Consider the following 22,435-nt stretch of genomic DNA (forward strand, 5'->3'; position numbering starts at 1 on the left):
TTTTCCTTTCTTTAATTAAATTTTAAATATTTATTTGATTGATTAGAACCCTGTTTTTGAACTTTCAAACTTTAAACTTTTATTTAGTTTAAAATTTTAAACTGCTTACTCAATTTTCCATCAATACAAATTCAATAGCTAAATTTGCACATTAGCATTCAACATTTGATTTAATGACTTAATTCAAAGAGATGGATAAATTAATCATTTCATCTTAAAATAAAATATTAATAATCAGCTCAAAAGAAAAGTTTAAAATTAGATTAAATAAAGAGAAAATGAGAGGTGCAGACGCATATTCACGGATAACATGAAGGAACACGAGATACTGGCAATGGAAATTGCACAAGAAGCTCAGAGTTGGTTTGGAATAACATGAGATATAGTAGCTGTTGATTAGTGACAGAAGGAAGGCCTTTAGATGTTACATGTTACAAGTTCTTTATTTACAGTACTTTCATTAATTAGTTGTAGTTATTTTATAGCTTCCTTTATTGTAATTTAAATTTCGAAAATGTACTTTTGACACCCCTGGTGTCTACATATCAATAGGAATTTGGGGGCTGGACCTCCATATTTCATCTCAAAAAATAAAGAGAAAATGAGAACTACTGTTTGTTTTTAGTGGGAAAATAAAAAAAATTCAGGTTTTGATGGGAAAATTGAATATTTAAAAGCTTTTGATGTCCAAATTTTTATTAATATCCAAAAAATACAAAAATTGACAAAAATTTGGAATCTGCCCAGTCCAAGAAATTCTTCTGTAGATTCAGTGCCTGGATCCGCAAAATAATTTCCCGGATTGGGTAGATATCCTATTTCCGGTGAATAATTTACTGGAATAGGATTTTCTAATTTTTATTTTTATTAATTAGAAGATGTTATGATTTTTTTATTTTTTAATTGAACTATTAGAAATATTTGTATATTTTTTTGAAAATAATTTCTTTTGTGTTACTAAAACTAAATAAAAATGTTTTGAATCTGAGTTATTGATCACAATCTAAAAGTCATTACTGGATAAAAGAAAAAAGAAATTATCGTAGACCTTTTAATACATTCAAATTTTTTTTGCCGCTTTCATATATTATTTAACTTATTTAATTAATTGTACTTACAGATTTCTATATTAGTATTATTATATTTTTTTCTGAAATTAGTAAAATTGATTGTCCTACAAAATCTGAAATTAGTAGAAACTGGCAACAACAAAACAAGAACAGTTGGAAGTAGCTAGAGCTTTTCTTGGCAGCAATTCCTTCCTTAAAAAAGAATTGGCAAAACAATAGAGCAGAATCAGATGGAGCTTCACTTTGCTTTGTTGTTTCTTCGAAACCATGCAGCCAATAAATTAAGAAATTGCAAGCATACCAATATCAAATATTGAGCCAAGGTAAATCACACAAAAATTAAACACCATCATTTTTTTTTTCTTCTGACACCAACTTTGGATAACTTATTGAAGAAAGAACATACTGGATGCAACAAAACTCACTCTTTATTATTCAAATTGAGAAAGTACATATGCAAATCACATGACTTGCTAACATGATACAATCACTCTATTTCACAATTTAATTATTACTTGAATCAGCATTCCTCTGATACTCAGTATCGAACTGCTCCTCACTCTGGTATTGATACCTAGGGTTAAAGATAGCCACCTCCTCCCTTCTACTATTCTTGAGTCGCCTTGCTTGTTCTATGGTAATACGATAAGAAGCCCTCAGCACATCCAAAGGTAGCGCACGGAAAGTAGATGCTTTTCCGACAAGTTTATTAACCATGGCATTTTGGTTGGTTTTGAAAGAGACCCATTCAAACTGCTGCTGTTGGTCAGCCCTTTTAAGCACAGCATAATTTTGAGGGATCAGCAACAATTGTTTGCTATGGAGTTGGCCGTCGAACACTGTTTTTCCTTGGTGGTTGACTATCTGGACCCTTCCGCGTCCTCCTGTTACATACATCAAGCTATGTGCATTGATATTCCAAAAAGGAGTAAGCACGGCATTCTGCAAAGAAAGAAGAAAAAGATTGATATAAATATGCATTACATTATACTTTTTTCTTTTTTCATAGAATTAAGCACTTCAATGTAAATATATATATCGCTCACCCTTCGAAGAACCACTCGGGTAGCGCTCATTTGAACAATGTTCAGAATAGGAAGTTTTTGGCTGTTAAGTCTTGTTATTCTTCCACCTTGTGGGTTGAAGATATCAGCACGATTTGGATCGTTGATATTTTGTCGAATTTTTATTGTGCAGAAGTTTTCATCTAGACCGTTAGAAATGGAATAGTTACTTCCCGGTCCAAACCTCTCATGCTCAAACCTTTCGCCTTGATACTGCTCTCCCTCAAACTCTTCTCCCTGCTGCTGCTGTTGCTGTTCCTCTAGGCTCCTAAAAGGTCTGAGCAATTGAAGTCCACGTTTTACGTGAACTATTTCACCTCTTTGATCATCTTGGCTCTGAAGTCTTCTGGCCAACTCTGGATTTACGCCAAAAGCTTCAGCTAATAGTTGGGTATCGAAACCGTTGAGGATATTATTTCCTGATACTTGCTGTCCCAATTCATGGAATTGCTGGCCACTTTGGTGCCTTCCAGCCAGGAAAAACTCCTACAATCAATTTCAAAAAGAAAAGATTGGTACCATTGAGTTTTATTATAGGAAGCCAATTTGATACAACATTAGCATTGAATGCAACTGTAATGTGATCAGTTGTAACTTTTAAGTTGTAAAAACTTAATTACCCTTCGTCTAGGCTCAAGCTGGTTTGCACTGTTGCTTGTGTCAAAAACCTGAACAAGCACTAGAGGGATATCACCGTCATTGTAGCACCAGTGAGTGACACCAGCGGGCACTGCAATAACATCTCCCTCACGGAAGCGGTGAACCTTCTGGTGCTCGTCCCTTGTCCATTGCGCCTGACTGATGCCTTCCTGTTGGAGCTGCTCAGATTGTTGGGGTTGCTCAAATTGTTGGAAAGACTGATATGTTTCCGGACAACCAGGGAAAACAAACCCCGTTAGGCCTCGTCCTGTACAAGAAAATTACAAGTTTCCAATTTTAATTTTGATTATACCAATAATGTTTAAAGTTTAATTTAGGAAGTTATGTGAGGCAAGTTGACCTTGCACTATGTAAAAGAGAGATGGAGCATTGGAGAAGGTAGGTAATAGAAGGCCTCTCGGCTCAATCGTACGACGGAGTGCAGATACGCCAGCGCACCGGAGTTGTTCGTTGTTTTCATCGTAGAATTCAGTGAGACCTGCTTGAGATTGCACACGCCTAGATGGGTTAAGTGCAGCAAGATTATCAAATCGACATGCCCTCTGACCTACCCCAAAGCCCAATCCACGCGAGCTCTGCCATGGGCTCTGCCCACTAAAACCAAACTGTGCTACACACCCATGAAATAAGACCAAGATGCAAAGAGAAAAGGAGAGAGAATAAAGAGTTGCCATTGTCAAACTCCCAAGTTAAACTATTGAAATTGATTGTTGTGTGAAGAGATGGTTGAGATCTACCAAGTATTTATAGGCAAACAAGAGGAGATGTATAGGTTTGAATAAACATGAAGACGTTGGTGATGTTTGTATAAAAGTATATATTAGATAAGAATGATGAAATTTGGTAGTAAAAGGTATGTGTTTTGGAGTTATACACGATGGTTGGTGAAGTATGGACAAATAAAAGTTGTAGAAGCTTGAACAATAGATGAGGATAAAACAATTGCACGACTAACAAAACCATGTCGCTGCGTGCAGTGTTATATCTTAATTACCAGAAGGATTTGTAATTTAGTAGAGAAGATAGCCAACTGTTTATAAAAAAATAAGTAGATTTCAAGATATATATACAAAAGAGTTGGTAAAAATGGACGGAGAAATTTTGTCAGTATGTGTAGAGGTAAGGAACTTACCCTCAATTAACATGTATACTGCACCTAGTTTTCAGTTAGAAAAGTACTAGACAGTGTTTTCTCTAGATAAAGCGTTGTAGACCCACCTACAAAATAACAAAATAATTAGTGGACATTATGGAAATATAGTTAAGTTTATTACACAAAGGATAATTATTGTCATACCTATTAAAAACTTTTAAATATCCAACTTTTCTATCAAAACTTGAAAATTACTCATTTCTTCACTAAAAACAAGAAACCTTCCTCACTAGTCTTTTATTTTAAAATAAAACGAATTTACCCTAATATTTAAACGAACACATTCTTGCAGTCCAATTACGATCAATAATCTTTTGCATTTTAATCAATCAAATGTTGAATGCTAATATACAAGTTTAGCTACTAAATTTGTATTGATGGAAAGACCAAGTTTGTTTTGGTAGAAGTGACAAACTGATAATCATTTTCTTTCTTGCTAAGTTTCATTTTGCAAAGCTGTCAAATTAGCTATAACACTTTATCATGTCCGTAAATCAATCTCTAAATTTTTATGTAGGGTTTTTGGCTTTTTGCACCAATGACCCTAGAACTTTCAATAACTTGTTTCCCAAAGTAATGTTTTATGACAAACTGATTAAACCTTGTCCTCATTACCCCATTAAAAGTTTCAATTAATCCAATTATACTGCGCTCTTAGAAGTGAAACTCCATTTTTCATGTGCATCATAACACTCCAAGTTTATTTCAAAATTACTAGTAATTTATGACAATTGTTTATATGTGATAAATTATCAACAATTGCCACACCAAATAAAAATACAGTACATAGCCTGAGATTTTGCCAGATTTTGCCAATAGAGTCACTGTATATTTTACATATACAAAAAGGTAAGGAAGTTCTGGCTTAATTCCCTCTATACCAAATAACACATTGAAATACTGAAAACATACTCTTTTTGTACTTTCTGATATCATAATCTATTGCCCGAGCAAAAAAAAAAATTCCAAAAACAATTAGAAAAAATTACAAAAAGTATATCTAACTGAAATATCAAAATTTAACATGTGAAAGAGTTAGTGCAGATTTACTTTCATCCAAAAAAAAAAATAAGAAGATTTATGGTATCTAAAAATTGAGCCATATATCATGGACTAGAGTGGTTATGTTCGCCATCATATGTGATAATGAGCAGCGATGAGTCATTTGCATCTCGAACAATGACTTTTTTGGCATGGCAGCCTCTTTCATGACACTTGTAGTAGCGTCTGTACAAGGGGATACAAAAGTTTTAAACTGCATTTGCATTTAGAAAGGATAGTATTATAGAGAGAAATGTTTGGAAAAAAATAAGATGAATATATTACTGGCGATAAGGATGATCCACCAGCTTTCTCGAATCATACTTTTGCCAAGTGTACTTGTCAGCATTCTTTGCGCTTTTTGCTGGTACACGTATACATCTATGTACTGGACGGCTCCTGTTTTTGTTAGGGTAATCAGATTGATACGTGTCAATTGATTCTCATGCATGTAATTTACACTTAAAATTAATAACAACCACCTCCTAGTTATGAAAAACATTCTTACTTTCAATTAAAAAAGAGGAAAAAAAAAGAAAAAAAATCAGGTGCATTAACTCACAATTCAACAGGAGGTATGTGATATATTGACACACTTTCTTTCTCTATCTTTTTCCTCTTTTCATTCTTCTCAGCAACTGGTACAGCAAAACAGCAGGGCATTGACATGGCAGGAGCTGCTGTCTCAACAGTAACAACCGATTGAACAGTGAATTCCTCCCATCCGATTGCGTGCAAATCTTCTCTCATCTCCTCTAGAGATAGAGATGCAGTGCAAAGGGATACAAGAGGCACTATGTTGGTTCTTAAGGTGGATCTGAGATGTAGAGATCTCACTGAATCCATTATCTCTGCCCAATTTAGATGAAAACTTGATACTAGAGCTTCTCAGATAGAATATCAATCAGAGAAATACAAATCAAGTCTAAAAAAAAAAAAAAAAACTGAGATGGTTACCGAAATTCAAGTATTAATTGAATAGCTCAGTTACAATGTATCAAAAAATGCCATAAATGGAGACAAAATGGCTTCAATTTGTAAGCCAACATGATGCTAACCAATGATTAAATGTTTCTTTTTAACCATGGACAGGGAAAGAGGAAAGACGATATATAACCCAATATGGTATACCATCTTAGATATGCATAAACTAACTAATTTATCAGATATAAATCAAATTTGACGTAGAATTGCACCGGACTACAATAAACTCTGATAAAAGCAAAAAACAAATAGTGTAAATTAATAGGGAAAGAAGCAAACTACCAGGCAGGATTAAGTTCGTTTCCCATTTCTTGATTGACAGGATGTATAATTTGCTCCACGGTATTATAAGAGCAGAAATTAACTAAAAGTTCTCCACGCACCTTATTTCGCACATTATTTTCACAGATTATGCACGCATTTGGTAGTGTGAAACGAAATCGACTAGAATTCCATAAATAGAGGCTGAATTGATTTACAATATATCCAGATTTTGGTCGAGGGGAAGGGAAGAAAGTAACCTTTTCTCTCTCGCAGTGCTGCCCCGGTTCGTACGATAGCAGAACAGTAGAGTAGAATAGAGACAAGTTTTTCTTTTGCTTGGTTTTTTTTTTTTTTCTTTTTCTTTCTCTCCAGCAAAGTTATTAACGGATCGAGTGGGGCCGGTCCAACAACATACTCGACAAATTTGATCCGATTCGTACGAACTTGATCCGATCTGTCCGTGTAAATTTTGATGTTAAATCAGACGACTCCGATTTGATATCGGACTGCTCCCGATTTCTAACCGATCGGATTCGAATCTAAACTAATTACGGATTTATTAAAATTTTATAGTATCAACCTAGTAGAAGTAGAACAAATACGATCCTTCGCCACGTTTATATATATATTTATTAAAATTTTAACTTGCACAGAAAATGAGTGCAACCAGTGAATTGCATTCCCTCAAAAAAAACAACCAGTGAATTGTAATGTGGGTGGGTACACGCATTCGTCAGATGCAAAGTATTGAATAGCGATTATCGTATTACAGCAGAAAGACTTAAAAAAAGAGTTATTGTGAATAGTATAGTTATAACGAAAGCTATCATATATAATTTTTTTATTTAAAAAATTATATTTTATATTTCTATTAATTATCAATATTTTCTAAAGTCTCGTAGAGCAATAAGTAGTGTATTAATAATACTCGGGTCGGGTATACCCTACCCTGCCCGCCTGTGCCTGCTGCCCGGGGGTACCCGTGCCCTAGCCCGGGTATGGATCGGGTACACGGGTACGGGCAAAAACCGGATTGGATCCTGTTTTTTTTGGCAAATACCCGACCATACCCTACCCGACCATACCCGTACCCGACCATACCCGTACCCGACTTTACCCTACCCGGGTACCCGTCTAAACTTACCCGTACCCGTACCCGTACCCGACTTTACCCTACCCGGGTACCCGTCTAAACTTACCCGTACCCGTACCCGTACCCTTATACCCGACCCAATAATTCAAACCCCAAATTCAAAACTGTTTTTTAATTTCTGTTTTTAAAATTCTGTTTTTCAATTTCTGTTTTTTAATTTCTGTTTTTAAAATTCTATTTTTATTTCTGTTTTTTAATTTCTGTTTTTTAATTTATGTTTTTAAAATTCTGTTTTTATTTCTGTTTTTTAATTTATGTTTTTAAAATTCTGTTTTTAAAATTCTGTTTTTAAAATTCTGTTTTTAAAATTCTTTTTTTAAAATTCTTTTTTTAAAATTCTGTTTTTATTTCTGTTTTTAAAATTCTGTTTTTAATTTCTGTTTTTTAATTTATGTTTTGTAATTTATGTTTTTAAAATTCTGTTTTAATTTTTGTTTTTTTATTTATATTTTATTGTTTTAAAGTAAAAAAAAAACATAACAAAAACAGAAAAAAATAACAGGAAAAAAAAAGAAAAAAAAAAGAAAAAAAGCGGAAAAAAACAGGAAAAAAAAAACGGACCTACCCGGACCGCCCTACCCCTCAAGGCTACCGCGGGCACGGGTATAGAACGGGCAGGGCAAGGTTTTTGAAAAAAATACCCAAGATACCCGTATACCCGCCGTACCCGTGCCCGACCTCTACCTATGCCCCTGCCCGGGTATACCCGGCCCGCCCGTGCCCTGCCCGAGATTAATACACTAGCAATAAGTAATACACAATTGATTAAGCTAATTTTTTTTTTCCATTTGTGGGTTAATAAAATACAAACATGAATTAGGGTTTTAACGGATGGAATAAATAAGGAAAGAAATTGCTGGCATAGTCAAGACTTGTAAAGAGGAAGGTGAAGAAGAGTGACAATTTTTTTTTATTGTATATATGATATTTTTTAACTCTCATCCATTCAAAGAACTCATATATTTAGATTCATGAGAATTTTCTACACACTTTATTTTTAAAGAGTAAGACTTGATGATAGGTATATTATGAATCCATCCATGCTATAGATCCATTAATTTAATTTAACCTTCTCATTTAACTTTTTTTTTTTTTTAAATAAACTTTTATTTTTCATAATATTCTAAAAAACTACAAATATTAATTTCAACATATAAAACTACAAACATTAATTGTAATGTATAAAAGGAGGCTGGCTAAGATTAAAGTAATATAACCAAAATCTTGATACTACTAATTCGTTTTTATAATTTTCAAAGTTCAAATTAGTGATCTGAAATACTCAATATGTTATTCATCTCAAACAAAACAAGATCAATCCTCCTCATAGCAATTTGTCATATGAAAAGAGCACTGCAAAAGAACATTCACTGATACAGAAAAGGACATACATGAACTGGTACAAAAAACAATAGACCAATGGAGTTATAGCTCAAGAAGAGACATACCGGCCATTGGGCAACAAAACAACCAACACATCTATCTTGGCAATTTTGTTTATGCCAGATATTTACTATTTCTATGTATTATCTATCTAATTTCTTTCTCAAAGCTCATACTAATGAGCTTAAATTGTACTTTCAAACACTAGTTGCAAATATCTGCAACCCTATCAATACAACAAACTAATGCTAAGACATCAATTTTTACTCATAAAATGTACTTACAGATCAAATTTTACATTTAAAAAAAAATCATTTTTTTTTTATAGATTTTTGATATTCACTGTTTTTAGATTTTAAAAAATACACCGTTTTATCTGACTGTATAAATTGTAGAATATTTTTTAATTTTTAGTGATTCTTCCATGTTTGTTGCGGTTAAGGATCGGGAGAGAAAAAGTTTGCATTCAGATGCAACGCAGTACCGGACTGTGTAGAATGAGATCTGAGTCGTCTACTTTATTCTACGAATCTCAAAGAGGATCCCCAGTGATTTTGACTCGGCTAGGAATATTCTACAAGGTCCGGTACCGCGGAGTATCCTTGCTGTAGAAATTGGGGTGTAGCGGAATTTCGGAAAGGATGTTTCGTTAATTAAAAGTTAGGATAGAAAGCACATTTTTCGGTTTAGAGATTTATTGGGCCAGAAATACAAATTGTAATAATTTATTTAATTGTTTTAGGAAAATGATTTTGCTGTCTAATAAAAGATATCGGACCGAGGTCCCTCATCATTTTTGTTTGAGCCACCTCGTAACAATTTTTGTATAATTGTTATACTAAAAAGAATGCCTCGTGTCATTCATACCTCATATTTTATATCTTCATTTTTAAAGTCCAAATTATCGATCTAAACCGTTCAACATGATATATATACTAAAATATAGTTAGGGATGAAATTTTATAATTTTTGAAATTTTTTTTTACTATTTTTTAAGATGGATAAAAAATCACTATTTCTTTAAGGCAAAGGCAGTCACTATTTTTTTTACTATTTAATAGTCCAAAAGCAGTGATTTTGTATCTATCTTAAAAAATAGTAAAAACATTTAAAAAAAATATAAAATTTCATCTCCATGCATATTTTAGTATAAATATTATGTTGAACGGTTCGGATCGACAATTTAGACTTTGAAAACGAAGATATAAAATATGAAGTATGATGAGGTATGAAACCCTCCTCTACTAAAAAACTAATATATTCTCTCATAATTTTTTTAATTCAATTTTAAACTTTTAAAATAGTTCAGTTTAACCTTTTGATGTTTTATTTAATTTTAAACTTTTAAACTGCTTGCTTCGTTTTTCCATCCATACCAATCTACTAGCTAAACTTGCACATTAGTATTTGTCGTTTTATTGATTATAATGCAAAAGAATATTAATCATAAATAGATAGTAAGAATATGTTTGCTGGAAGAGGAGGATAAATTAATCATTTTATCTTAAAATAAAAGGTCAAATAAAATTTTAAAATTAGATTAAAGAAAAAGAAAAATTAGAAATGTTATTTGTTTTTAGTGAGGAAATAAGCAATTTCAAAGTTTTGATGGATAATTTGGATATTTAGAAGCTTTTGTTGGGTATGATAACACTTGTCCTAATTTAAAATGGGAAAAAAAAGATTCATTTTAATTTGTCATATATTACTCAACTCATTTAATTAATTGTTTTATTTTTAACTTAGCAGTGGCTGCTAAGCTGTACCAGTAAGTAAATTACATCCATCTACTTCCTACACCAACAGCAGCTATGAAATTTGAAAACAATAATAGCAAAAAAAACGTCCTCTTCAACAGCCAAAGAAGACTAACAATTCCTTCTCCATAACATCCCCTCGAGCACAATCCGGTCCGCAAGTTTATCAGGAGGCAGTGTCTTGTCATTTAATTAATTGTACTTGTATTATTAGAAATTTCTCAAAAACTAGTAAAATTGATTGTCCGACAAAGTCTGATGGTATATATAAACTGGCAACTGGCAAGAACAAAACAAGAACAGTTAAAAATAGCTGGAGCTTTTCTTATTTGAAGGCATTGAACTGATCACATGGCAAATGTACGTCTTGGCAGCAATTCCTTGCTTCAAAAAGAAATGGCAAAACAATAGAACAGAATCAGATGGAGCTTCACTTTCCTTTGTTGTTTCTTCGAAAACATGCAGCCAATAAATTAAGAAACAGCTAGCATACCAAAATCAAATATTAAGCCAAGGTACATCACACAAAAATTAAACACCATCAATATTTTTTTCTGGAAATTAAAATAAGCACCAACTTTGGATAATTAAAGAGTTCATACTACATAACAAAGCTTACTCTTTATTATTCAAATTGAGGAAGTACATATGCAAATCACATGACTTGTTAACAGGATACAACAATCACTCTCTTTCACAATCTAATTATCACTTGCATCAACATTCCTCTGATATTCAGTATCGAATTGCTCCTCGCTCTGGTATTGAAACCTAGGATTAAAGATAGCCATCTCCTCCCTTCTACTATTCTTGAGTCTCCTTGCTTGTTCTATGGTAATACGATAAGAAGCTCTCAGCACATCCAAAGGTAATGCACGGAAAGTAGATGTCTTCCCGACAAGTTTATTAACCATGGCATTTTGGTTGGTTTTGAAAGAGACCCATTCAAACTGCTGCTGTTGGTCAGCCCTTTTAAGCACAACATAGTTTTGAGGGATCAACAACAATTGTTTGCTATGGAGTTGGCCATCAAACACTGTTTTTCCTTGGTGGTTGACTATCTGGACCCTTCCGCGTCCTCCTGTTACATACATCAAGCTATGCGCATTGATGTTCCAAAAAGGAGTAAGCACGGCATTCTGCAAAGAAAGAAGAAAATAATTGATACAAATTAATATCCATTTTCTTATATATTTGTTTCTTTTTGGCATAGAATTAAGTACTTCAATGTAAATATATATAATACTCACCCTTCGAAGAACCACTCGGGTAGCGCTCATTTGAACATTGTTCAAAATAGGAAGTTTTTGGCTATTTAGTCTTGTGATTCTTCCACCTTGAGGGTTGAAGATATCAGCGCGATTTGGATCATTGATATTTTGTCGAATTTTCATTGTGCAGAAGTTTTCATCTAGACCGTTGGAAATGGAATAGTTACTTCCCGGTCCGAATCTCTCGTGCTCAAACCTCTCGCCTTGATACCGCTCTCCCTCAAACTCTTCTCCCTGCTGACGCTGTTGTTGTTCCTCTGGGCTCCTAAAAGGTCTGAGCAGTTGAAGTCCACGTTCTACTCGAACTATTTCACCTCTTTGATCATCTTGGCTCTGAAGTCTTCTGGCCAACTCTGGATTTATGCCAAAAGCTTCAGCTAATAGCTGGGTATCGAAACCGTTGAGGATATTATTTCCTGATACTTGCTGTCCCAATTCATGGAACTGCTGGCCACTTTGGTGCCTTCCGGCCAGGAAGAACTCCTAGAAGCAATTTCAAAATGAAAAGGTCAGTGCCGAGTTTTATTATAGGAAGAAAATTTGATAAAACAATATAATGATTGAAAGCAACTGTCATATAAGTTGTTGCTTTAAATTTTAAAAACTTGTATAATTACCCTGAGTCTAGGCTCAAGCTGGTTCGCACTGTTGCTTGTGTCAAAAACCTGAACAACCACTAGAGGGATATCACCATCATTGTAGCACCAGTGAGTGACACCAGCAGGCACTGCAATAACATCTCCCTCACGGAAGCGGTGAACCTTCTGGTGCTCGTCCCTTGTCCATTGCGCCTGACTGATGCCTTCCTGTTGGAGCTGCTCAGATTGTTGGAGTTGCTCAAATTGTTGGAAAGACTGATATGTTTCCGGACAACCAGGGAAAATAAACCCCGTTAGGCCTCGTCCTGTACAAGAAAATTACAAGTTTCCAATTTTAATTTTGATTATACCGATAATGTTTAAAGTTTAATTTAGGAAGTTGTGTGAGGCAAGTTGACCTTGCACTATGTAAAAGAGAGATGGAGCATTGGAGAAGGTAGGCAATAGAAGGCCTCTCGGCTCAATCGTACGACGGAGTGCAGATACGCCAGCGCACCGGAGTTGTTCGTTGTTTTCATCGTAGAATTCAGTGAGACCTGCTTGAGATTGCACACGCCTAGACGGGTTAAGTGCAGCAAGATTATCGAATCGACATGCCCTCTGACCTGCCCCGAAGCCAAATCCACGTGAGCTCTGCCATGGGCTCTGCCCACTAAAACCAAACTGTGCTACACACCCATGAAATAAGACCAAGATGCAAAGAGAAAAGGAGAGAGAATAAGAGGTTGCCATTGTTAAACTCCCAAGTTAATTGAACTACTGGAATTGATTGTTGTGCAAAGAGATGGGTGAGATCTACCAAGTATTTATAGGTGAACAAGAGCAGATGTATAGGTCTGGATAAACATGAAGACGTTGGTGATGTTTGCATAAAAGTATTAGATACGAGTGATCGATGAAATTTTGTAGTAAAAAGGAATGTGTTTTTGGAGTTATACATGATGGTTGGTGAAGTATGGACAAATAAAATTTGTAGAAACATGAACAATAATAATTGGATGACTGACAAAACCATGTCGCCGCGCACAGTTTTATTTCTTATTTACCAGAAGGATTTGTAATTTAGTAGAGATATAGAACAAGATAGCCAACTGTTTATAAAAAGAAAAATAAAGAAGATAAGTAGATTTCAAGAATATATATATATATATATATATATACAAAAGAGTTGGTAATAAATGGACATAGAAAATTTGTCAGTATGCGTAGAGGTAAGAAACTTACCCACAACTAACATGAAAACTGCGCCTAGTTTTCTTTAGAATTTTATCCAAAAAAAAAAAATCATTTAGAAATATACTAGACAGTGTTTCTTGGATGAATCAAATTGGGTTTGCAGAAAGCGTTGTAGGTGAATAACAAAAAATATTTTGGACATTATGGAAATATAGGTAAGTTAATATGTTTAGCGAATTTGAAAAATATAAAAACTTATAATCACTAGAAACAAGTAACAACTAATTTACTTAACCAAACGAAAATAGTTTCTTTTATCAGAAATTAAATATAGGCCCTAAGTTGATATTTAGCAAATTTACCAGCAAATTATATTGTATTTTACTATTTAAAAATAAACGTCAAAAAAAATGAATACTGAAAGTTTTTTCCATTATATATCCTCCAGGTCCAGGTAGCTTCTCCTAAAAAGGAATGACCCCAAATGTAGTAGGCCATTTGATATTAATAGGCCCATCTAATTACTTAGGCTGTAATGCAACTAGCGTTATATCTATCGTTTGCATGTAGCCCATGGGCTCAGTCTCTGGGACGAATGTCCATATCCAACCCGAATCCGGTTTATTGGAGTAACGTTTCACGGATTGAAATTGAATATCGGATAAAGAATTTAACAGAACAAGTTTGGTATCATGCAGCACAAAGACTATAGAATTAAAAATACGCTGCAGATAGTTTATGCGCTGCCTGAAGCGAAAACATTTTTGTTAACATATTTACCCTTGGATATCGATTCGATCCGTCACCTGTTTTCGGGGTAAAGCTTTTAACAGAGTACTTCTTACTTCATGCAGTGCACGAACCATATACATCGCTCTTTTGATTTTATAGTACGTGCACTGCATGAAGTTAAAACTACTCTGTTAAAATTCTTTACCTGCTTTCGCCTTCCAACTCTAATCAGATGCCCCCATCTCTATCTCTCTCGAATCGCTTCATTTATTAATCCCTGAGTACCCCCCAACCCCTTTCTTCTTTCAACTAGGGTTTACGGCTTGTTCCTAATCGATCCATATCCCGTCAATGGCGACAGCTCAGACAAACGGCGCATCATCCGCTAAGCGCAAACCGGTGTTCGTAAAGGTGGAGGCGCTGAAACCTGGCACAGGGGGCCACACGCTCACGGCGAAGGTGATATCTGCTAAGTCGGTTCTCCACAAAGGATCTGGCGCCGGACCGCGCGCGACTAAGATCTCTGAGTGCCTTATTGGTGACGAGACTGGAGTCATCCTTTTCACGGCGCGGAACGAGCAAGGTATGGATTCGGTTAGAGTGATCTTTGCTGATCGTTTATCGTGCCTTTGCTTAAGTCGATATATGCAGCGATTAATCTTCTTTTAGTTGTTTTAGTTTAAGGTTCCGTAGATATTCTCTTTCTGATTTGATTCCCTATGCAAAGAAGTTTTCTTTTTGTAAAACAGATTGGATAGTTTCCCACATTTGTGAAGATTGCTTGTAGTTTCTTATTTTATATGCTGATAACATCCAGCAGTTGATGAAAGAATTAGATCTAGAGAAAAATGGCACAAGTGTCTGTTAGCCTTGTATACTTGATTTGGTTAAGTCTATACAAATGAAAGGAAATGAATAAAATTATATGCAGATAACTGCCAACAGTTAGTGGAAAAAATTAGATTTAGTGAGAAATGACAGCAAGTTTCTGTTTGCCTTATACTTAATTCAGCGAAGCCTATACAAAAGAAAGGAAATGAATTCATTTACTTCAATGTATTTTTATTTTTATGTTTCTCATAATCAGAAAGGCACAGAAAGAGCCATTTATTCAATAGTTTTGATGCCAATTCAAAGATGATTAATAAATGAATTGGTTCAACCCTTATGTTTTTGCATTGTGTATGAATCATATTTATTTCATGGTTAAATTATTGCTGCCCAGCATCAATTATAATTTAACTAAATTGGATTATTACACTCATAAATTAAACAAATTTCTGACTTTTTTAATGTATAATGTTTGGTTTACCAAAAATTCACCTAATCCAGTGCTTTCAAAATGATGTAGAATTTTAATTTGAGTTCCTTTCTTGGTAGTTCTTATGGTAGTTCTTATGGCAAAGTATCCTTATACTTGCTATTAGTATGCTAATAGACTTTGTGATAAACGTAAAAACTTCCGCTTGATGTTTTTGAACCTCTGTTTAAAGTCATGTTATATGTTGGGACAATCATTAATTATTTTATGATATGCCACGGTTTAGGCATGCAACATTTTTTTAGGCTGAGAATTAGGAATAGCTTATGGACTTTGTATTTTTATGGCATTTATTTTGCATATTAGGATATCATATTGATTATTATTTTGTTAATTATTATATATTGGTGCATCAATTTTGTTCCTCTTTGATGGGAACCATGAACCATCTGCTTCTTTCTTTGAAATTCAACCCAAGTTTTGGAAGATAATTCGTTTTCATACTTTCTTCTGTGATGATGTTTAGATTACATGGAGAAACCCTAACTAAAATGTATTATTACTTTGTAACAGTTGATTTGATGCAAGCTGACACAACCGTCATTATTCGCAATGCAAAAATTGATATGTTCAAGGGATCAATGAGGTTGGCAGTTGACAAGTGGGGCCGCATAGAGGTCACTGAGCCAGCTAGTTTTACTGTGAAGGAAGAGAACAATCTGTCACTTGTGGAGTATGAGCTGGTGAATGTAGTGGAAAAGTGAAAGTGGGTACATTTTCGTAAATTGCTTGGAGATGTTGCCCCTGACCTAGTTGGTCATATATCAATTTGAAAATGAAAAAGGTTCTTATGACAAATTTGATTTTGTTGTAGGAAACTCTTGAATTTGCAGTTCCGAGATACTGGTATTAGTGGCATGTGATTTTTTTTTTTATTTGTTATGTTGTGAGTGGTCACTATATCATCTTTTGTTTCCATGTAGCTTGCAGTGAAATTTGATTTTAGAATGGCTTATGATTGGTAGAAAGGCTAAGAAAATATCTTAGGAAAGAATTATCACCTCTATTGTTGTAAAACAGCTTGTCAAAAGTTGTGCTTTTGATAACATAACTGGAGACTCAAAAACAGTTTACTGCCTACGAGGGTGTTTGGTAAGGGTCACAGTTTAAAATTTAAGTTGCACCAAGGAGAGTCCGTTTAGTAATAAAATTAAAGAATTATTTTTTTGAAAGGATCTTAAGCTTGAAAAATTGCTCAAGGTATGTGGAATCAAGACTTAAAATTTTGGACAAGTTTAAAAAAAGTTTGTAAAAGGAGGACCAAGAAAGTAGTGCACTTGTTCGACAATCTAGCTTAAAAAAAGTTGGTAAAAGGAGGACCAAGAAAGTAGTGCACTTGTTCGACAATCTAGCTTAAAAAAAAGTTGGTAAAAGGAGGACCAAGAAAGTAGTGCACTTGCTCGACAATCTAACTTAAAAAAAGTTGGTTAAATGAGGACCAAGAAAGTAGTGCACTTGCTCGACAATCTTAAAGCTCCTTAGGGTGGTAAGGAGCTTTAAAGAGGTTTAATATGCCTTTGCAGAACACCAACGGGCATTAACTAAAAAAATCTGAGAATATATAGTTAAAATTGGGGCTGCTTGAAAATGTAGAGCATATATGTAGCTCTGCGAAGTAAATGGGCCATAAAACGGCCTATCTAACCTATGGGCTGCCTTGTTTTGTATTTTGGATTTGCTAGTGGCATATGGATATTACAACATAAATATCATCTCGAGTAAGACCTTTGCATAGATCGGTCCGTACTAGAATTTTTATTTTTACTTTCGAAGTTGAAACAGTCTAATCTGAACCACTTAACATGATAAAAAAAATTGTGAACCGCTTAACATGATAAAAAAAATTGAGTTAATTGTCGTCTGCAAATTTTGTGAATTTTTTTTTCAACAAATGATTTCTTGGCTGCCGACATGTTTCAACTCCAAAATTTGTGAAAATCAGATGAAAAAAAAAACTAGGATATAGAGGCCTGATTTTGAACGCTCTAGTTTTTAGTATAGGAAACATGGCATCAAATACAAGAAATCATATCGTACGACAACAAAGACTAAAAAAAGAACATCATTAACACAAAAATAAAAAAAATTATCAAACAGTGCTCCTCGAATTGACCTATCTCTTAAAAAGGAAATTTACCAAATGTGATACAAAAAAGTTCTGTTACTGAGATATACAGATCCAAATATCAAAATAGACCTACCACATCTCCTCGAATTATTAAAAAGGACGAAGAAAAGAGTTGCTACTATCGCCGTTCCAAGTCATCCATCTACAAGTACAATAACCAAAACTAAGTTCCAAATATATGGCAAATGTCTTCAATTTATGGAATTTGGTACATCAATCGGAATAGTAAAAAGTAAAAGTAGAAATGAAGTCTTCAACCCAAGTGCTCTTCGTGATGACTAATCACAAGTCTATAACAAATAAAAAATCAAGGTCAGGAAAAATATTCTAAAAGTTATCTTTCTTATGTACATGCAAGCATAAATATTACCCGGTGTAGCTTAAAAGTAATTAAAGAAGAACAAAACAATTACAGCTCAAATTCATTTAAATTCGCAGTATAAATCATGTCATAACAAAATCCAATCATTATTTTATATAAAATAAGAAATTTGCTCTATCAGTAAATCAACACTGATAAGAACTCGTGAAATATGTCAAAAGATAACAAAAAATAGGAGGTCAACCAATATAGGCAGGACCATTCTATCAAGGAAAAAATGCTTGCAATGTGAAATGACCACAAGATGTTTAAAAAATATTATATGATACAGTTTATATATTTTTATTTCAAATATATCATCTAACCTGTGTCTTTGAGAAGATAATTATTCTTCTACACATCATCTTTTCCAGCTGGTTTAGAAAACAACAATCAGTATACTAATTATAAGTAAAATAATGATTTATACATTGCCGAATGCTAAATTCTACAAGAAACAACACTGAAGAACCTATCTTCTTAATTAATGATTCAAAGAAATTCAATGTTTCAGGAAATACTATATCATCCAAAAGATTAATTTTCTATAAATAACATAACACCAATTCAGTTCTTTCAAAAACTGTAATATTCAAACACAAGGAACAGACTATACGATTGCAAACAGAAAAGCAGCAAAAAGAGCACAATATGTGAAAACAAACTTTTATTTGCATCTTTATTATAATAAATTATTTGTAAGTTGTAAGGAATAGCGTTATAAAATAATAAACCAATAATTTACGTGTTTGTGTATATTTTAGTCTAGTCACCTTTTCAGCCTTGACCTTCATCTAGTTTCATCTTGTCCTACAATAAAACAAAAAAATACTATGAAAAAACAACTTTTCCTTTATAAAAGAACTTTTATGACACTACCCAAACATAGCTACTGACTTAAACCTTATGTTATGATTATTAATTATACTTTCAGAATATTTTTTAATATCATCTCCAAATCAGAGCACTTAACATTAGACATTCTAAAAACAATATGTTAGTACAGAGAATATAGGGTCAATTTAGCTATTTAAAACAGAGAACAGTTCAAAAAAAAATTCGAGAAGAAAAACAATGGTAAGAAGAACAAAAAAAAGAACCAATAAATTCACTGTAGGGTTTCATGGAAAACAAAAGCACTTTTTCAATATCAAATTTACAATTCCAAGCACCAGAAAGAAAACCACACTCCCAACAACCCAAGTTTGCATTTATTAAATAACGAAAAAAAACTAAAGAGAGAATCTGATACCTTCAGAAAGCCAACCATAGCCCCTTCTAGAAACAGCAAGAAGAGAGGTCATGACAGCTGAGGCGGTCACACTATGCATTGGCAACAGCGACTCCACACAGAAGGAACTCATCTCCAGAGGAGACCTTGTAACAAGAGAGAACTAATGAGCATTTTAAGAACTTAATCAGTTTTCTCCAATGTTATGTAACATTTAAAATTAGTTGTTGATTTATGACTTTATGCTTGTTTAAAGACTACTTGAAATGATAACGCTCCATTTGTTATATATATCGATAACAGTATAGGTACAGATGTACAGTACAGGCTGATCATTCAACATTGGAAATTTCAAATAAAACATGAACAAAATAGCATAATTCTTCTATTTGTGAAAAGAAGTAAAACCTCAGGAATCAATTATGATTAATACTTAACTCCCATCAATACCCATGTTGCAATGAGGCACCAATGCTGGCAGGATAACCTAGTACCAGCACTAACACGAGTTTATTTTTAACTTAACTAGAAGTTGCATTTAGACCTTGGATTGCATCTTCCCTAAATACTAACACTAAACCGCAAAATGAACACAAATTAAACAAAAGGGCAGAAAATCGACAAGAAACACAATGATCTGTATCCACGACCGCACCTACGAAATTAATCTCTTTTTATCCAACACATATAAGGAAGAACTTTTATCCAACCTTAAAAAACGAGGAGCTTGTGCAATTGCGCCGCCGCGCTTAGGGAGATAAAAGGACGGCGCGCGAGAGGATCTGGCATGAGATGCGACGTTAGTGGCGGCGCTTCGAAGGGAAGATGACGATCGGAAAACGGATCTCGCGGCGGCGAAACTAGCCATGCTGGCCTGACGATAATCAAACTGTAGAGCAGTGTTGAATTGAAAGAATCACAAGTAAAAACCCTTTTTAGGGTTTATAGGCCTGTAGATTGTGGATACACGGGCCTATTGTTTTTAGAAGGTATGGACTAGGCCCACGGCCTGAAAAGTAGAATTATGGGCCATAGACTTGTACTATTTCAGAAATTAAAAGTTAAATTATTTTTCAGTATCTGATGCATTTGTAAAACATCAATTACTCATCTGAGTCATGCAATAGGGACTTTAGGTGAAAATAATATGACCGCAAGTGCAATTTCAAGAGAGATTTGCATGATCACGTCATGGATAAAATGTGAATTTTACATTTTAAGGCAAGGCACAGCTTGCCATTTGGTTCAATTTATAAGTTTTATAAACTTTTTAATTTAATTATAATATTGTATCCTTTTTTTAAGAAAATTTCATTATTAGGTGTTTTTTAGTTTCAACAAATGATGTTTTTCTCAAATAATAAAAAAAGAAAAACTTGTTTTCTATATTTGGCAAACAATTGCATGGCCAGAAAATTAAATTTAGATTAAATAAAAGAAAATTGTAAGATTGATTTAAGTAATGGGTATTATTACAAAATCTATTATATTGGAGTAGATATGCAAAATTAATACTTATTATTAAATATAGCAGAAATTGAATTTTTTTTTTTACAAATAATGTATTGCATAAAATTTAAGAAATACATTCAGTAAAATGCAATACATATATATACAATTTTATTAAATACCTTTGCGTTTATTATTCCATTTCATATATGACAAAATAAATTCATAGGCTTTAAGCTGAAATTTTTAAATATACCATTATTCAAAAAATAATAAACCAAAACACCATTTTTCTGTGGAAATTCTAAAAATGACATGGCCGCATCCCCTAGAAGCGGCCACTTTTTTGGTGGCCGCATCTGCAGAAATCGGCCACTATTTTGGGCCGCCTTTATGGGCTGCAGCCACCCAATTTTTTTTATTTTTTTTTGTTTTGATTTATTGTGTTTTTGGTTTTGATTTATTTGTTATTTTTTGTTGTTTTAAAATAGTTGTAATTGTTTTTTTTGTCTCTTATTTTGAAAATATTTTACTTTTGTCAAAAGAAATTAACATGTCGTTACGTTTAAATTTTACTGTGACGCCAAAATGATAAAAGATAAAAGCAGAATAGTATGATAAATAAACTGTATCTGACAAAATAAGCATCCTGATATAACAAATCACAGTATCTGACATCACTATAGTAAAAAAAAAACGAATCACAGTATCTGACATCACTAATAGTCAGAAGGAGTGAACGGCTGCCTCGCCCTCTTAGTCCTCATACTCCGAATCAAAACTGTAATCGGTGTATGATCATCCATAGAATCATCTGAGTTATCGGGCGACTGCTGGTTCTCTGCCTGAGCATCCTCTACCTGAGCATCATGAATCTCAATGTTGGTCGACTGCTGGACTGCAGGACCGAATGCTACTGTCTGTCCAGTCTCAGAAGGCGAGAATAAACCGTAGGCACATCTCATGATAGGGATTGAGAACCAAATGAAATTGTGACAAAAAATGAAACCAGCGGCCACTATTTATAGGCCTGAGGGGTGGCCGCATCCCCTAGAAGCGGCCATGGCTGCAGCCCATAAAGGCGGCCCAAAATAGTGGCCAATTTCTGTAGATGCGGCCACCAAAACAGTGGCCGCTTCTAGGGGATGCGGCCATGTCATTTTTAAAATTTTCACAGAAAAATAGTGTTTTGGTTTATTATTTTTTGAATAATGGTATATTTAAAAATTTCGGGGCTTTAAGTAACTAACTGGAGAAACATTCAAATGTTACCAATTAACTTACATATTTTTGAATATTTAAGTTTTAATTTGTTGTGCTTGTATGAGTTACTATTTAAGTTCTAAATGTAAAAAAGAGACAATATATATATATATATATATATATATATATATATATATATATATATGAGGAGGGTTCAAATGCACCCAAATTTTTGTGCACCCAAATGCACTCTATCTTTCAAATCTTTTTTTTTCGTTTTCAAAGTGCGAATAGTCAATCCGAACCGTTAGATGCGATCTATATATTAAGATGTGCTTGGAGACCAAATTTTACGTTTTTTGGAATTTTTTTACTATTTATTAAGTCACTTTGAAAATCGCTGATTTTACATTTTTCTGGACCATTGGATCAGCG

General features: G+C 33.8%; 6 protein-coding genes across 15 annotated transcripts in view; 1 reads left to right on the forward strand and 5 right to left on the reverse strand.

The window, feature by feature from the left end:
• Positions 1-6,430, reverse strand: part of LOC144546592 (WRKY transcription factor 22-like) — a 45,091-nt gene extending 38,661 nt beyond the window's left edge. Inside the window, exon 1 of the mRNA XM_078295133.1 lies at positions 6,356-6,430. The gene's annotated coding sequence lies outside the window, so the exon portion shown is untranslated. The remainder of the gene's footprint in view (positions 1-6,355) is intronic.
• Positions 1,484-14,224, reverse strand: LOC144546589 (cocosin 1-like). The gene is made up of 6 exons (XM_078295124.1): positions 13,620-14,224; positions 3,743-3,921; positions 3,135-3,709; positions 2,755-3,041; positions 2,117-2,620; positions 1,484-2,012 (listed from the first exon to the last, which is right to left on the reverse strand). The coding sequence occupies exons 3-6, from the start codon at positions 3,466-3,468 to the stop codon at positions 1,575-1,577; spliced, it is 1,563 nt and encodes a 520-aa protein (XP_078151250.1). The 5' UTR covers positions 3,469-3,709; positions 3,743-3,921; positions 13,620-14,224; the 3' UTR covers positions 1,484-1,574.
• Positions 4,805-6,533, reverse strand: LOC144546593 (putative WRKY transcription factor 59). 2 transcript variants are annotated; one of them, XM_078295136.1, is made up of 4 exons: positions 6,494-6,533; positions 5,551-5,913; positions 5,274-5,387; positions 4,805-5,174 (listed from the first exon to the last, which is right to left on the reverse strand). In XM_078295136.1, the coding sequence occupies exons 2-4, from the start codon at positions 5,832-5,834 to the stop codon at positions 5,054-5,056; spliced, it is 519 nt and encodes a 172-aa protein (XP_078151262.1). In that variant the 5' UTR covers positions 5,835-5,913; positions 6,494-6,533; the 3' UTR covers positions 4,805-5,053. The 2 variants fall into 2 exon arrangements, with proteins under 2 accessions (XP_078151262.1, XP_078151261.1); XM_078295135.1 differs by lacking the exon at positions 6,494-6,533 and having other exon boundaries at positions 5,551-6,048.
• LOC144546587 (cocosin 1-like) lies at positions 11,137-13,528 on the reverse strand. 2 transcript variants are annotated; one of them, XM_078295120.1, is made up of 5 exons: positions 12,798-13,528; positions 12,418-12,704; positions 11,780-12,283; positions 11,301-11,668; positions 11,137-11,255 (listed from the first exon to the last, which is right to left on the reverse strand). In XM_078295120.1, exons 1-5 carry the CDS (start codon positions 13,129-13,131, stop codon positions 11,231-11,233), a joined length of 1,518 nt encoding a protein of 505 aa, XP_078151246.1. In that variant the 5' UTR covers positions 13,132-13,528; the 3' UTR covers positions 11,137-11,230. The 2 variants fall into 2 exon arrangements, with proteins under 2 accessions (XP_078151246.1, XP_078151245.1); XM_078295119.1 differs by having other exon boundaries at positions 11,137-11,668.
• Positions 14,225-14,562: 338 nt separating the features above from the next.
• LOC144546594 (uncharacterized protein At4g28440-like) lies at positions 14,563-16,583 on the forward strand. The gene is made up of 2 exons (XM_078295137.1): positions 14,563-14,890; positions 16,142-16,583. The coding sequence occupies exons 1-2, from the start codon at positions 14,659-14,661 to the stop codon at positions 16,330-16,332; spliced, it is 423 nt and encodes a 140-aa protein (XP_078151263.1). The 5' UTR covers positions 14,563-14,658; the 3' UTR covers positions 16,333-16,583.
• A 1,142-nt stretch (positions 16,584-17,725) lies between these two features.
• LOC144547042 (protein NUCLEAR FUSION DEFECTIVE 6, mitochondrial-like) lies at positions 17,726-20,285 on the reverse strand. Of its 8 annotated transcripts, none has more exons than XR_013508973.1 (5): positions 20,059-20,284; positions 19,370-19,494; positions 18,891-18,927; positions 18,444-18,491; positions 17,726-17,898 (listed from the first exon to the last, which is right to left on the reverse strand). XR_013508973.1 is itself a non-coding variant. In XM_078295646.1 (4 exons), the coding sequence occupies exons 1-3, from the start codon at positions 20,214-20,216 to the stop codon at positions 18,472-18,474; spliced, it is 303 nt and encodes a 100-aa protein (XP_078151772.1). In that variant the 5' UTR covers positions 20,217-20,285; the 3' UTR covers positions 17,726-17,898; positions 18,444-18,471. The 8 variants fall into 8 exon arrangements, 6 of the variants coding, with proteins under 6 accessions (XP_078151772.1, XP_078151771.1, XP_078151774.1 ...); XR_013508972.1 differs by lacking the exon at positions 17,726-17,898 and adding an exon at positions 17,957-18,046; XM_078295646.1 differs by lacking the exon at positions 18,891-18,927 and having other exon boundaries at positions 20,059-20,285.
• Positions 20,286-22,435: the final 2,150 nt, after the last annotated feature.

This window comes from Carex rostrata, chromosome 30 (genome assembly GCF_964058835.1).
Source record: "Carex rostrata chromosome 30, lpCarRost1.2, whole genome shotgun sequence".
In the NCBI taxonomy this organism is placed as follows: domain Eukaryota; kingdom Viridiplantae; phylum Streptophyta; class Magnoliopsida; order Poales; family Cyperaceae; genus Carex; species Carex rostrata.